At 34.7% G+C, this 16,692-nt stretch overlaps 1 protein-coding gene across 6 annotated transcripts in view; it reads left to right on the top strand.

Moving 5' to 3' along the window:
• Positions 1–14,623, top strand: part of RBM26 (RNA binding motif protein 26) — a 57,135-nt gene extending 42,512 nt beyond the window's left edge. For all 6 annotated transcript variants that reach the window (XM_061995926.1, XM_061995908.1, XM_061995896.1 and 3 more), the window contains 5 exons: positions 2,845–2,949; positions 5,397–5,606; positions 7,311–7,397; positions 10,510–10,623; positions 13,794–14,623. In XM_061995926.1, coding sequence (XP_061851910.1) covers positions 2,845–2,949; positions 5,397–5,606; positions 7,311–7,397; positions 10,510–10,623; positions 13,794–13,883 — 606 coding nt within the window. In that variant the 3' untranslated portion in view covers positions 13,884–14,623. The remainder of the gene's footprint in view (positions 1–2,844; positions 2,950–5,396; positions 5,607–7,310; positions 7,398–10,509; positions 10,624–13,793) is intronic.
• The last annotated feature ends 2,069 nt before the right edge of the window (positions 14,624–16,692 follow it).

The following is a 16,692-nucleotide window of genomic DNA, read 5'->3' as shown; positions in this document are numbered from 1 at the left end:
TCCATCTCTTGTACACCTTGTTTTTGGAGTGAAGTTTTGTTGGGATGTCCTTGTTCATCCAGGCAAGAATCCTGCCACTTTTGCTTTATTTTCTACATGGATGCCCTGGAACTTGGAGGATGTTTTTCTTGGAAATCATTCTGCCTTTTCGGTGGACATCCAGGCCCAAAGTCTTTAAAGGAGAGTTTTCTCCCAGTTGTCTGAAAAAGGCCTCATCTACTTTTTTCACCTGATCAGACAGTATGACGTACACACCCACTGCAACATCACCTGCATAGATCTGCCATCTTAATCCTGATTAAAATTGTCAAAATTGTGTTCATGCTGTGCTCTCACATAAAGGGCAATTCCTGCCCCCTGCCTTCATCAAAAGACCATATCTATCCACTATATCGCTTCTGTGGTCCTCGTGTAGTCCCAGTGAGACTGTAGCCCTGGAACTGCATGCAGACGTCTAATTTCTGTTTTTCACTGTTCAGGCCCCCCAGAAAAAAAAGGGCTATCTCACTCTCGGAGACTGTTCTATGGGCTTTTCCTGTACAAGGACTGTACATGGATTGGTACCTGTATACTTGAGGTGATCCACCTTCAATCCAGTTTTGTTGAACTTGAGATTTTTCTGCCAACTTCCTTCTGTGCTTGTCAACCCGGTCCACCACTTCTTTGTGTGATTGTTGTTGCTTAGTAAGACTATATGTCAATTTGAATTACAGTTTTTATGATGTTCTTGAGCTGGTTTTCCATTTTCTTTGTAATACAGAAAGGGAAGAAACATTTTTATCAAACCAATTTCATAACGAATCAAATACGTGAACTGTCAAAAAGTTAGCTCGGTGAGATTGTGCCTTATCTGTGAGCATTGTTTTGTTAACATTTGAAAGAAAACAATGAGTCCCATTACGTCTTTGTGAAAGTGAGGAATTAACAGAACCTTTAGTTAGAATTTCAAACTTTCACAATTTTCTAAAAGACTTTGTTCCAGATTCTTAGCATTTAGAACCTAGGCAGCTCAGAAGACTCTGCAAACTTGAGGTCCATGTGACTGTTCCATTGTCTTCAACTATTTTTCTCTTGTTCCAGTTCATGCAGATTACAAAATACTCTTCCCCCGTGAATGTAGAAACTTGCTGCCTCTTGATCTATCTTGAAGGACTTACTTTCTTCTTGAGACCTCGCACAACTCTGTAAAAGAGAAGTCTTAATTAACAGCACTAGAAATAAACCTCAGAGGTCTTTATGATACCAGTGTCGCTGTCTGCTTTGTGAGTTCTAACTGCTGGTCATTATTACACTTAAGAAGTGGTTGTTTTGGTATGTCATGGCTATGTTCGCATACAGTGAGTTTTGAGAGAGGCACCATTTCCAATTTTGAAAAATACTGTATAGGAGATAATGGATTTTTTCTGTGATGACTGTCTAGATAATGAGAAAATAGGGCTGAAAGGTTTTCAGGCTGAAGTTGCCAGTTGAATAATCCAGCTTTTTTTCTTTCAAAGCTTCCAAGGAAAAACCACAGAAACAAAATTCCTTCTTTATCATTCAGTGGTGATACTTGGTTTCCAACTGTCAAAACTGCAAAACCTTCATCTCTTGACAGCCAACCTTTGAATACACTACATGCTGTGGTTTTGAATTAATGGGTGCAAATGTAAAACTGTTTCACAGTCTTCTGTATTTTTTTTCTTTCATGTGTGATGTCACTGGAACATTTGACTGCTTTTTTCCATTTAAAAAAAAAAAAGCTTTCCATTTGGAACAGAACTTCAGATAAAATTTTCATGGTCACATAAAGTCCTTTCCTGCACCTGCATCAGCACCTGCACCTCAGTGGTTGCAATGAACATGTCTAAATTGGATTCAGAGACACTTTTCAGTTTCATACATATATCCGAACTTATTCTAATAATTTTTTAGAAGTACTGTGTGTTGGAAAGCAACTCTGGACACAAACAACCCTTTGTTAGCAAAGGTCTTGTTACTGTGTTTTTTCTACTGTACTGAACAGAATTCTGAACACAATTACCGTTATTTTTATGTTAATGGGATTGTGATAAACTTAGATGCTTTTTCTCAATACTGATCATAGCTTTTGTGTTCATTCATAATTTTACTGGGTTTTTTTTCTTAATTGTAGAATCCCTTTCTATCTCATAGAATCATAGAATGGTAGGGGTTGGAGGGGACTTTTAGAGATCATCTAGTCCAACCCCTCTGCAGAAGCAGGTCAACCTAGATCAGGTCACATAGGAACATGTCCAGGTGAGTCTTGAAGACCTCCAAGGAAGGAGACTCTACAACCCCTCTAGGCAGCCTGTTCCACTGCTCTGTCATGCATCATCACTGCCAAATAGTCCTACATTTTCTATTTTGTATATCTCTAGGAAAAATTCCATTGACTTTGGCTTCTTGTGGCATCTTTTAACGTTTGACATCACAAAGCTCACAAATCTACTATATGTTGGAATTCTGTCCTGCCAAGAAGGTTCCTAAGCTTGTACTTTGTTTTTGATTGTGGAAATCTAGCATTGTAAGCAGTGTATCTGCAAAGTTAAAGCTGTGATCTTAATTGATAAGACACAATTTGGTTAAGCTTAAAATTTTGTGACAACTTCAAGTTTTCAACTTCCATTTCCTTAGATTTTCTGGGAACCTGTTTTCCAGACAGTTCTTTCAGCAGACTTTTACCTTATGTGGATGCCAACACTGGCCAATGCTGTGTATTTCTGAAATAGCCTGCTGATAGGAACTCAGCAATAGATTCTTGGGCTTTCTTTATCAGAAAACTGTTTCCTCCATAGAGAATGTGAACTGTGGAACTAATAACATACCATAACAATTTCTTAGATGCAGAAAGAGTTACTAGATACTGAACTGGATTTATACAAGAAGATGCAAGCTGGGGAAGAAGTTACTGAATTAAGACGAAAATATACAGAACTACAACTGGAAGTATGTTTGTCTCTTCTTTTGTATCAGTTACCTTTTAATTGAATATTTTAATATATGATTGTTAACTTGTACATTCTATCATAAACTGTTTTTTTTTCCAGGATGTGATATTAAGTTGCATATTGGTGGGGGCATTTAGCAATAATATTTTTAAAAATCAGCATCTGAATTCAAATGAGTTAGAGAAATGCTATTGTCTTTAATTTAGATTTCAAATCCATTTAAGTTCTGTAACTGTTCAGATGACATACTTTATGAGATGAGATTTGTGGTAGTAATACGTCCTTGTGATAATATGGAGGGTTTTTAAACTGTTTCTTGTAGGTGATGTTGTGTTTGATACTGAGGAGTTAAAAACCACTACATGATCTTCAATTCTGGTTAGCATCATCTTATTGAGAATAACCAAAAAAGCTGAAAGGCCAAAAGTAATATTAGTAAAGCATTGGTTTCAAGAAGAGAGCTTAACAAATCCAAATGCAGTATTTCAAGAAGTGTTCAATATATAGAAGCACTCTTGTTCTTTAAATACTTGCTTCTAAAAAAAATCAGCAATCTGTGCAAGATTCTTCATATCTCTCTCTTATTTTGAGAAGTTCTGAATGCCGTGGGTGTTATTGTGCATTATGTTGCACTGTCTTGCCTATATGATTTTGTAATATCTATTTAATTGCTTGATAAATCTTTTCTCTTTTTACTGTTAAGCAGACTGCTGTGTCACTTAAATCCTCCTTGTCGTAATGAAGTTTGGTCATGTCTTACGTATAACTATATATGAGCACAGTGCACATAAGTACGACTAAGTTGCATTAAAGTCTTACTTTAAAACAAAGTTGTTATGCAGCTTTGGTAATTATGAAAATAGGTTTGTTAATAAGCCAAGCCCACTGAATAGAGATGACATAAAAGCTTATGTTAACTGTATATTCTGATGAAAGCTTATTTCAAAATCATATGTTTCACAAACTGTGTGGACTGAATGATGTGTAACACTGCAGTAGAAGAGTAAGTGCTCATTCAAGATAATGACACCGTAGTTGAGTGTTAGTCTGACTCCATCTCTCATTGAGTCTGTTTGTATTTCAAGTTGAAAAAAAATTGTGGCTTTTTCAGGAAAATAATTTTTGCTAATAAAATTAAGATCTTGAAGTCTTTAGCAAATACTGATGGAAGTAGATGGAGAAAGGTAGAGTTACTAATAAAGCACACCAGTATGTTTCAAGGAACAACTGGAAATGTATACCTTGTATAATTTGCAAGAGGGATAAGGGGTTTTTTTGTTTGTTTTTTTTTTCCCTTGATGTTTCTTTCATTCTTCAGTATGCACTAGAAAAAGTTTTATTTACATATTGTCTTTGTGACTTTTAAGTCCCACAATATGCATGTGTTGCCTCTGTGGCTAAGAACCTGCTATTCTATTCCAAGTACTCCTGATTTTACTGTGAGAAAATCCAGACAGTATGCAGCTTGATTGCTGAGTCAACATAATCTTTAGCTTTCTGGATTATTTGTTTAATCATTTTAAAATGTTTAAAAAAATAAATAAAAAAGAAATGAGAAGCCCAAACCAAAACACTCAAGATTCTCTTAAAAAAAAAAAAAGTATAAAATGAACTATAGACTATTTAAAAATTCTTGGAATCGTTTGATTAATGAAGCCATAACAGATTGATGTCCTCATGGGTTATATCTTTCGTATTTAAGTAGATCTATCAGTGATTGAATTGTAAACACTGTAGGATATGTTAAAAACATTGCTACGGTGATTTCATCTAAGATTTGATTCCTACATCAATTTATTTGGATTTGAAAGGATTTTTTTTTTTAATAAGAGTTTAAATCCTTGAAATTTTATTTTTTGAAACTTGAAATAACTTTGGCAATTTGGTTTTTTAAATATGTCATTGGGCTTTTGACTTTCCTTGGATGTTGCATGCCAGTTCTTTAGCAGGGATACACAGGTATTTTGAGGGTGAACATTAGTGGAGTACAAAGACCAAATTTTTAGCCAAGTTTGTTGTCCTTGGAGATGCTCCCTATAGCCTTCATTTTCTGCCTCACAATTCAGTGGCCAAAGGCTATTATGCTGCTTTAATTGTAGTCAGAATAGAAGTTGTGTCTGGACTTTGAGAGACAAATTAAGAGTTCGTTTCTCCTATGAGCAGTTACTCTCAGAGTTAAGAGCTCTTTTCATATTTGTTTCCAATACTATGCTCTTTTCTTCCTTTTCTCTCCTATTTTTATCAGTTCATAGTTAACAGTATTGGCTTTTTAATGTTATTAACTTGTTTACCTTTGTTACTTTAAGACCTGTAAACTTCGCTTTCTGAGCCTTGTTTGGTGATGTGTTTTTAGGAAACAATCAGATTTTATGTGTTTGTTAATTTTGTCTAGATATTTAGATTATTCATTTTAATACATCAATATGTTATGTATAAACATCTTAGGCTGCCAAACGAGGGATTCTTTCTTCAGTTCGTGGTAGAGGGGTTCATGCAAGAGGTCGGGGTGCATCACGTAGCAGAGGTAGAGGAATACGAGGCCGGGGTAGAGGCAGAGGAGTTCCTGTGCATGCAGTGGTGGATCATCGACCTAGAGCATTAGAAATCTCTGCATTTACAGAAAGTGATAGAGAAGATCTTCTTCCTCATTTTGCGGTATGTGGCAATTTCACTTTTCCTGGTTTTGGGAGTCTTCTACCGAGTGAAATTGGGAATATAAAGTAATGATTTACCATATTTATTTGTTCAAGTCTGTTTACCTTTATTGAAGTATCTTAAGTGCTTAATGAAAATTTTCAATACTTTTGTATAACTTGCTGAATTTAAGAGTCAAGATGACACTTGTGTAACTATGTGCAGATCTTCGCAGGGCAGCCAAAGCTTTCTGTCTATTCGTGTCTATAAGCTTAAGAAATCGGAGCTTTTTTCTCCATTTCTTTCTTCCATTTACAAGTCCCAAGAACCATTAAATCCAGTAAATGCTACTCCAGTCAGCGTAATCATCAAGGATCTGTCTCTCCTTTTTAAAATAATAATTAAAAAAACCCCAAAACACCACAGCAAGAAAACCTACCACCATTGCACTGGGTTTTTTGAGATACCATGTTTCCAGGAGAGAGAGAGAGATACACATATATATAAATACATGCACACATAAATATGCATATATATTTTATTCTGCTTAAATACACTGTCATATCTATATAAAGGAACAGAAAGGGAGCTATCATACCAATAAGGGGAGCAAAAGTGTTTTCTAAAGACATACATGACAGACTGAACATTTGAGCAATGGCTGTACAAATTCTTGGTGTAACTTTAAAAACATAACTTTCAAGTGAAGCAATACAATCTGCTGGGTCAGCGTGGGGTGTTTCTGAGTTGAATTTTTAATCTATAGCAGTATATTATTATTTAGTCTACCTTATGAATCTTACTAGAAGTAATTTTGCTGGTCACCTTTCATATATTTCATTTCATTATGTACTTCTCTCACTGACTGCAAAGAATATAAAAATGAAAACAGAGAATCTGACATTGTTAAAAGCTTGCTGTGTGGTGTCAGTTTATGGTCACAAATTTACTCAGAACTTAATAGGGTTTTTTTATACTTTTTTTTCAGGGAATATTAAATATATTATTTTTAACAACCAAAACTAGTAATCAAACCCTTAATAACATCAAGAAATAAAATTCTATTCACAGTGTTAGTAGTGTAACACTGAGGGGGGAAAAAAAAATAATTATTTCATTTTGCAGGTTGTGCATTTGCTGTTTTAAGCTTGCTGCAAATTCCATGGAAATTCACTGAGCTGTATTTTTGTTTCTGTGATATAACAACTCTGCACATCAGCTGTGCACTCCACCTGTACAGATATGTTGGGCATTGCAGCTTACAGTGATGGCAGCATTAAAGGTAGCAATATCATAGAGATCATTGCAGGAATAGATGGGTCAGGTTCTTAAGATGCTGAAATCAAGTTCAGAAAATTTTTCTACAGTCTCTGCACCTAGTAAATCTTTTTGTGGAAGTGTTTTATAATAGACTAATGGAATCATCTCAAGATCCCTTCTTTCTGGTCAAGAGGGGAGTATTGAAACAGCATAACCTCTTTTCTTCATACCAATATGTTAACAGTCACCAAATCCAGGGACTGTAGCACTCCTGTGGTTTAGAAATGCAAGTAAAAGTAACAGTGTTCCAAAAGTAACTGCAAAGACAAGTATGCTCATTAGAATTAAGACAGTGAAAGGTACACAATTCTAGTTTTATATGATATTTCAAGGCATTTGATTTAGGACAGCATTTTTAGAGGCAGAGGACTTTCACTAAGCTCTTTTTTTTTTATTCATTAAAAGCAATATGGTGAAATTGAAGATTGCCAGATAGATGACTCTTCTCTCCACGCGGTGATTACCTTTAAAACAAGAGCAGAAGCTGAAGCTGTGAGTATGGTCTTTGTTGAAAATACTTGGTAACATTCACCTACTTTCTAGTTACATTATACCTCTGTATTTCCTGAAATGTAATACTGGTTGCTATTTAAAACCTTTTTAAGAGAAGGCTGACACAAAAGCTTAATTTGAAATGAAAAAGATCTGTCAGAACAATATGTTACTGAAATACTTAGGAAATTAGGATGTTTACAGCAAACTCAAGTACAGGATGGAAGAAAAACACTTCGGAATTTATTGCTTGATATCTTGATCTATCTTTTTTATCAATTTATTTAATTGCCAGGATTTTTTTCACCTGAAGACTTGGTGCCCTCACAGTTTTCCTGAAATTTCACTGACACCCTGCAGACTGAGCCTTCATTTTGGGGGAGGGATCAGTTAAATCTTAACTTTGTGTGAAAAACTGTGGTAGTGTAAGTGTAACTTTATGTGATGGGATTGTTGTTTTTTCTTCTTTCTTTTTTAGAATGTTTTCGTGAAATTTATGAAAGTATAGAAGTACCTTCTAGAGACTAAAATCCAGAATTGACATATGTTGTAATTCAGCATCCTTACTTATATATATAATTAGGACTCTGCACTTTTGGCTCAGCAGGACTCCTGGCTTATTCAGTCTTTTGTACAGGCAGTATGTGAACGTGCACAAAATAACACACACAGTTGTTCTGCAGATGATTTTATTTTCTTTAAAGTCCTTGCATCACTGTTGGGGAATATCCTGAAAAGAAGAGAGACTTTGGAAAAAAAAAAAAAAAGGATTAATATTTACAGTGTGATTATTTGAAAAGATCTCATTTTATGTTTATATAGTAGTTTCGAATTCTTTTTGAAGTAGTTTTGAATGCTTACAGGGTCATGGTCACATATTTTGAGAAAGTATTTGATTCATATGGTGAAGGTGTTTTGTGGAAACATAGAACTTTTGTTTCTGAAAATCTTAGATACAGCAACGATGAGCACTAACTGTACAGAGATTGTAATCGTTCTGTAAAAAAGGAAATGTAATTAATGGTACATAGTAGATACTGACTGAAAAACAGCACTGGACAACTGTACTGAAGGGATGGTTCAGAAGTGAACAGAAGTTTTGGGAAGGATAAGAAATACTTACAAATCAAACCTGTCATAATTGGTATACTGAGGAGTGGACTGAATTAAGGTTTTGGTGCTTCCTGACGTTGGACATTTCATTTCACAACTTCATATTTTTTGATGTTGTAGTTCACATAAGAAATATTCAAAGTATTGAACTTCTGCATACCTGAAAATAAAAATTGATCACCTGGAAGACTAATTTGTTTCTATGGACTGTCCAAATCAAGTCTTTACTTCTCCCAGATGGAGTAGTATTCACAAAGATATTGTCAGTATCTTACTACAGATAGTTCTTTATCAACGAAATACCATTTTTATTATTATAACTTAGTTTGCCTAAAAAATGGTATGGAAAATGATTTGAGCTTTTGCTAAATTTCTGTACCCAAAAAGCAGGGAATGGTAGCATTTTGGAACCAAGGAGAATTGTAGAGAAAAGAAGCACCTGAAAAAGAAACTAATGCAGAGAATGACGAAAGATGTGGGCAGGAGGTGAAGTGTCTGAAGGAAAGGTTGAAGTCAATTTTATGTACTTATCTTTTTTTTTTTTTTTCCCAAATGGTGCATTTATCTGCATCTAAAAAGAAGTATGTTTTTCCTCAGTCACTCTCAACTAAAATAGGTGGAGTTTTAAAGCTGTATTCAAGGTGAGGTTCAGAATATAATTTGGAAAGGTGAGATATTTTAGCTGGGTCAGAATTCATGATCAATATTTAAGATGTCCACATTCTAGCAATAAAACTTTTAATTATCCATTAACTTTGTTTCTAATTGCACCTTCATTTTTAAATTAAAATTTTATGACAGCCATGTTTGATCAAATGTAATAAAATCTGTATTATCCTTAAGATATTCTTAAATACGTTTCCATTGGAATTTCTGTGTTTACTGCTAAAGCAGACTTTAAGATGGGCAGTTGGAGAAGTTGTAGAAAGTAATCATTAAAAACCTCTGTTGAGGCCAATTGTGAAGTAAATGCAGCTAATATTTTACCTTCTTAAATGAAAATAGGCCTAGACTTTATGATCATATATGTTCTAGCCTGGAAGGAAGAGGAGGATTCCCTACTGTAAAATGTTGCATTTTTATGTAGTAGTAATTTCTTGTAAAGATTACAAGTTGTTTCTGGACCTAAATGTCATGTATAAGTACTTTGAAAAATTCTAGATATGTGACATTGTGATGAGACCACGGACAAAAAGCTCCTGAGCTGCATTTTAATAGGCATAGAATCTTTTAAATTTATCATAAATTTTTATGTACAGATTTAAAATTTATACCTGGGGACTTTAATACCACACAATTCATGTTCAGATGTCATTGGACATGTAATTGTTTCTACATTTCACATTATGCTGTGCTTTTAGATTGTACTATAAATCTTTTGTGGCCATGACGGTTATTTCGGAATGTTGCTAACACTGATTTATGCTCATTCATGTTACTTTAATTTGAACATACTATTTCCAAAGCAGCCACTTAATGCAGCTGGTACTTAGGCATGAATATCCCATAACTTAAATTTTTTTACATTTCAATTACAACGACTTTGCTTAAAGTGGAATGTTTTCCAGTAGATTAAGTTGTAATCACAAAGGGAGTTTTTTTAGTTGTTTGGGGTTTTTTATCTTCTTCCAGTGAGTTGTGCATTAACAATTTTGTGTCCCTCTTTGAAAGGTGAAGAATCCATCAAGATAAAATTAAAAACCGGGAAGGTGTTGGTTCAAGTGTGTTACCCACATCACTCAATGATATATGGTTTTCCAAGCTTCTTTTCATCTGAAATTATTTTGATCATTTTCCTGAAAGGATATGTGATCTCCACATTCAGTGAATGAAGTTGGTTTGTTTTAACCCATTAACAGTACTTCCGTATAAACGTAGTACAACCTGATTTTCTTTTGAAGAACTAGAGTATTGGTCTGTTTCTGGCATTTCAGTATTACTGAAGTTAATTCTTCCTGGACAAATAAGTGTAGAACTAAAACATTTAAACTTGTTTTAGGCTGCAATTCATGGATCTCGTTTTAAAGGACAAGAGTTGAAGTTGGCATGGAACAAGCCTGTTGCTAGTATGTCAGCTGTTGAAACAGAGGAAGCTGAACCTGAAGAGGAAGAAGTAAGCTTGCTCTTTTTTTTTTCCATTCTTTTTAAACATTAAATAAGGTAGCATTTTCAAAAGACAATTTTGAGTCTAACTCATTTTGATATCAGAAAATGAGTTTATCTGTAAGTATATATATTGTTTTCTGTCAAAAGTCCACAGGTTTCATTTCTTACACAACACAAAACTCTAGAGGATATATTTAGAAAATGAAAGAAATTGGTTTGAACTTGCATGAGAGAGAGTGAGGATTTTGTCCAAAACATGATTTTGTACCATTGACTTTGGACACTAATTTCTTAAGGGATCAAATTCCAGAATCAGTTTTTTCATTATAGAGAGATATGGCTTTGAGGATACAGGTGAAGGAATAATTTTAGAGCATTTAGGTAACTTAAGTCAGATGTTTAAGGTAACCCAGATGAGTGTTAGTCTTCATCATAGCTCATGAAAGATATTAAAGCCTTGTCCAAATAACCTCAGTTGACTAATGTAGGAGTAAGGGCGCAATATTTCTTGACACTTTGAACTCCTTACACTCAAAATACCAGTATTTGTAGATTGTGGGGAAAAATGCCACTTGGAGAAGAAGTCAGGCAACCTTTTTTATAATTTATTTACTGTCAGTTAACTGTATATACGTAATTGCTATAGAATAGCCAAATTAGAAGTACACCTTGACTGACTTGGTGATTTTATTTTGCCTGTATCTTTTTCCTATGATATTTTGTCAGACTTACTATAGAAGCAGCTTTACAAGATCGGTTTTGATATAAACAAATTCCTCTTAAGATTTTTATATTTTTTAGTATTCAATTTTTTTATTTCATATTAAATAATAGAATCACCGAGATCACCTAGATCAGGTCGCATAGGAACATGTCCAGGCGGGTCTTGGAGTCCTGCAAGGAAGGAGACTCCACAACCCCCTTGGGCAGCCTGTGCCACTGCTCCATCACCTTCACAGTTAGTTTTTTCTTATGTTTAAGTGGAACTTTTAAAAAATGAGGAAAGGCAGTTTGTCTGTTTGCTTTCTGACTTCAAAAAAAGCCAATTGCTTTACCATGTCAGCTGAAGACAAGTAGAACAGAATACTTTCTCTACTGTGTATTCATATCAGGCATTTGTGCATTGTGATTTTTCTAAATATTTCTTACTTTGTGTATGCAAACCTCAAGCCTTGTCAGATAGTAATGAGATGTGAGTGAGCAAGAGGCTACATTTGGGAATCTTCAGAGCATCTGAGATATTTTGTCACTTCTTCAGGGATGTACTGACTCTGAAGATCAACAGCAGTGTTTGTTGCTGCAAGGAATCCCCTTTATTGAGAGGTCTCATTGAGTAACTGCTTCACTGAGAAATCTCCATTCTGCGTAACGCAGGAAGGACATGTAGGGATATGCAAATACTTGGGCAAAGGAAGGAGGAAATAAAGATTCAGTGGTAGATGATCTTCAAAGATTCATCTTTTAACCCCATTTGGAGAAACAGTGTAGGAAAACCTCTCAGGTGTAGATTGGTGGTGGCGATGGTGATAGGAAGGAAATGAAGACAGTAATAAGTGACACATGTTGGCTACCTTGGCAAAGTGGTAGACTCTTGAAGACCTCATGACTAGATGCACGCTGAAAACTTGTCATCTAAGTGTTTGTAGTAGAGGGAATGGTGATTGTTCTTAACAGGAGAAACCGCATATGTGGAAAGGAAACTCAGGGAAAAGACCGAATGGGACTGTTCTCTGTAACTCAAATTGATGGACTCATCTAAAACTTTACAGACTTTAAAAATTTAAGTATATGAGGAAGTAATTTTTTTTCTTTAAGAAATAGTTTTGTTATTTGAATGTTTACCTTTGTCATAGATTTTTTTTTTCCTCCAGACCATTTATTTTTCTGATACTTTTCTTGAGATCTGATTTTGTTCTTTAACTGTTTTAATTTGTCTCTAGACTGTTCCTATAGTCATTCCTCTGTTAATTATTCTATGAAAAATGTATAGGATCAAAACCTGTAGCTGTTCATTGCTTTTGTATGCTTGCTGACATCTTTGCAATAGCAATTGTGTAATATAAAAATATTAGCTTACCCATATTTTTGTTAGTAATGTTGCTGGGTTCTTGACTTGGCCCAGTGTTAACAGATTTTTGTATCTTAGATGATCAATGTGCTTGCCTTTGACCCTTTCCCATTTTCAAAACAAGCCAAATACATGTAACTCTCCTATCTTCTTTCTATAACAAAGATGGAATTTTCTGCAAATGAACTAGCCCTTCTAACCTTCACCAATTGTCTTTACACAAGGGATTTCTATTCAGTAGTCCTTGGGAAATTTTGTATTTAAATGCCATTCTTACCTTCTGTGAGATCTGTATTGTATCTAACATTTGGTTAACTTAGTATTTGAAATATGTTTTGATCCCTGGGTGCAGATGGATGAGTTCAAGAACTTCATGCACATGCACTGAAGTTCAACCAATTGCATAAAAGAAATTTTGCATACTTTCATTTTTTAAAATTTAGTACTTACACAGGATTAAAATGAGGATGGGGATGGGTTCTTATAGTTAGTGGCCTGAATTTCAGTCATACGTTCTTGATAAATGTAAAAGGTCTTGAGTTTCTGGATACCTACAATTGATCATGCTACTTATTTAAATTCATTTTATAGTAGCAGTTGTAAACACATGAAAGAGTTTTCTTTCTTTTTCCATGTCTAAACTACCATTTTAGTTCAGTTACCAAATACTGTGCTAAAGAGGGATAGAAGGCTTAAGCCTTGTGAAAGTTAAGTACCTTGATGTTTGCGGACCTAAAAAAAGAGCTAGATCATTCAGCAGGGTGACGTTCTTAATAATGAAACAGGCTCCTAGTCCATTTGTTTCATGAGAATGTTATAGCTTGGATATGAATGATATAGCAAAGAATCAGAAGAGCTGTTTTAAGTATGAGATGTGTAGTTCCTGGCCATTTTGAAGTCCACTGAAAGGAAAAAAACCCCAACATTTGTCATTTATTAATATATGTATATAATAGATATACATGCAGTATACTTCTTTGGAAGCCTTACTGTTTACCTATTAAAAAGTAAATTTGGTCTTTAATATAAATTGAAAGTATAAAGGCTTGTATTTTTCCTTTTGATCCTTAAAATTTCTGATCTAACGTTATCATGCATTCCTCTTGAAGTTTCAGGAAGAATCTTTGGTGGATGACTCGCTGCTTCAAGATGATGATGAAGAGGAGGAGGACAATGAGTCTCGTTCATGGAGAAGATGATTCAACTGATCAATGAGAATGCTAGAACTGCACCTGTGTTGCATTAGTATTACCTAATGTACTTCTGCATCTTTGTATTAAAGGGGTTTTGTGATGAAGCTGGGAGTCGGATGTAGACTAAAAAGCAGCTGGTCAGTTATACGTTTTGAGAGATTGATGTTTGAGTTACATTTCAGTAAATGATTGCTAAAGACATCATACTAGGAACATATGCAATGTTTTTATTACATAGTTCTACAGAAAGTTACAGAATTCTTTGGGTTCTTTGTAATTTACCAAATTGGTCAAACACAAATGACCAAAAGTTGTTATAACATAGGTAATTTTTGTTCTATTCCAGATACGGAATGAAAATTTGCATTGAAAATCTTTGTGAATGTTTTCAGAAATGAATAGATAACAGTACTAAACCGAAGTCTCTAAAGTTATGTATTCATAATATTGCATAGTAGTATGCTTAGGCTTTACTATGTACTAGCCTTTTGTTGGATTTGTGTACGTATTTTACCTATGGGTTTTAATGATAAAGTGTATGACTGCTTTGCATATAAGTCCTTATGACTTTACGATGTTAAAAAATAAAGAAATGGAATGGTCTTCAAAAAAAAAAAGGAAAAAAAAAGAAAAAAAAAAAGCAATAACCAAAAAAGCTGAGGCAATGGTCCTTCATAATGAAAAAAAAAAAAAGAAAAAAAAAAAAGAAAAGAAAAAAGACCATTCCAAATGGCAACCCCCACCCCCATATTCACAAAAGGAGCTCTAATCACTATCACTTACACTGAAATAGTATTGAATGTTTAAAAAAAAATTCCTCCAACATAATAATGTTTCATTTACATTAACACTCCGGTGTACTCTGCATAAAAGTTTTTGGCTGTCTTCTGAATTTTTAACTGATTTAAGAAACGATAAATAGAATAATATTTCAGAGATAAAGAATCTATTCTATATTGCTGCACTGTGCAACTGTAGAAGAAAATTTGATCCCACAAAAACACACGTAGTACTGAAATGTAATTTATAAAAATATCTTAGAAGTGGAATTTTTGGCAGATGATACTCTGAAAAACTTTCTATGGTTACATATTTCCATTTCAAAAGTAGCCCTCAGCAGATAGTAAGTTCACACTGCAGTGCATATTCGTAATGTTAAAATATACATGCATGAAATGTTAGCATACTAACACTAAATGCATGTACTCCACCAAAAATACTTCATTGACTCTTTCTAATGAGGCATTGTGTCACATGAGGTCTGAAGCTTCTCATCTTCTTAAGGAGACCTGCGTAGTCCTTTGCAGTAAAGGACCTTTCTCACCAGAAAGACTTTTTATTTCCATTTATCTGCATTCTGCTGGTCTGTTTTCAAAAGAAATCCATTTATTAAGTATTAGGGTTCTCAGGGTTTTGATTTGTGGTTTCTTTGGGGTTTTGGTGTTTTGTTTTCCCCACCAAATCATTAACAGTTGCAGCATAAAAACACTATCATTTATCAAATAGGTGCAGGGAAATAGTACTTCAGTTAACAGATAACAGACTTTCTGTAGTCTGTATCTTTGTTTTTTTGGAGGAGAGAGAGAAATGAGGGAGAAGTGCTTTAAGTCATCTTCCTGCCCTTTTTATTTTATTCCTGTTTTGGAATGGAGAAAAGTAGTTAGCACCCCAGAGAGAAGATTTCCAGATGTGGCAGTTTTGTTCTTCGCTTTTCAGTTTTTGGGTTTTTTTTAATTGGGTTGCTTTTGAGGTTTTCCCCTCCTTGCCCCCCATCCTTGTATACATGCATATCTTGTTGCAAAAATGTGCACTTAGAATTTTTGTATAGTCTTAGTTTCACATTGAAATTTTACAATTGACTGCCATGCTTGTTACATTAAGTTCTAAATCTTGCCGTAAGGAATTGTATTCAGGAAATTGATTTTCTTTTGCACTGAACTTCAGACAAAATAAAATATTTTAAGAACCTTTTTATCCAGTGCTCTGAATGAGCTGTTGTAGTTGACCAAATTAAATACAAACTCTCCCGCTTTTCTGTTTTAAATGATTTAGTACAACTGAAGTGTGTCAGATGGGCAGTCCAGGAGGTGGAAATTTTTCCTGTACTGTTACAGAACAGGTACAGCTCAAGAGACGACGATGCATGTGGCTGTAAGGCATGCTTTGGGGCTCAGACTTGCCTTTTCACTGCAGCCAGTGTCTTTTACATGGTTATTTCTTATCAATCATCTAAAATTGCTGAATTGGGTGATTTTAAAATTATCATTGCAAGTTTGCCCACTTGCTTTGAATTCAGCTGGTAATGCATCCACGCAAGATTCATTTCTTCATGTTTGCACCCCAATCTACCTGTAAGGGGATGAAACCTTAAAATTGTTTTCACTTCTTTCTTCCCCCCAAAACTTCCATCAACAAAAGGTATTGGAGGGGGGAGGGGGAAGTCTTACTGGTGTGTGTTTTGTCTCCTGCTGATACCTTGTGACCCTGACTGAAAACCAAGCGGATCAGAATGACTTGGTTTACTCTAAGAAACCCAAATCTTTATTTCAGTTGAAACCAATGTGATAGTGTGCTGAGAATGATGTCCTAGTTGTGATTGAAATGGATTCTGTACACACTTCTCTCATGATCAAGTTACTTTCTTGATCTGATTTCTTTTGGGCTTGTTCTATCCTTGTATTCCATCTCTAGCCCTGCTCTTTCCCCTCCTTTTGTTTTTTTTTTTTGCTACTACCTTAGCCAACTTGTTCCTGTTCTGTCAGATTCTCATTAGCATAGCTTTCAGGGAAATCTGTTGTCACCTGGAGCAGCATCC

This window comes from Colius striatus, chromosome 1, assembly GCF_028858725.1.
Source record: "Colius striatus isolate bColStr4 chromosome 1, bColStr4.1.hap1, whole genome shotgun sequence".
In the NCBI taxonomy this organism is placed as follows: Eukaryota; Metazoa; Chordata; class Aves; order Coliiformes; family Coliidae; genus Colius; species Colius striatus.
This window is presented reverse-complemented; position numbering and strand designations above follow the sequence as displayed.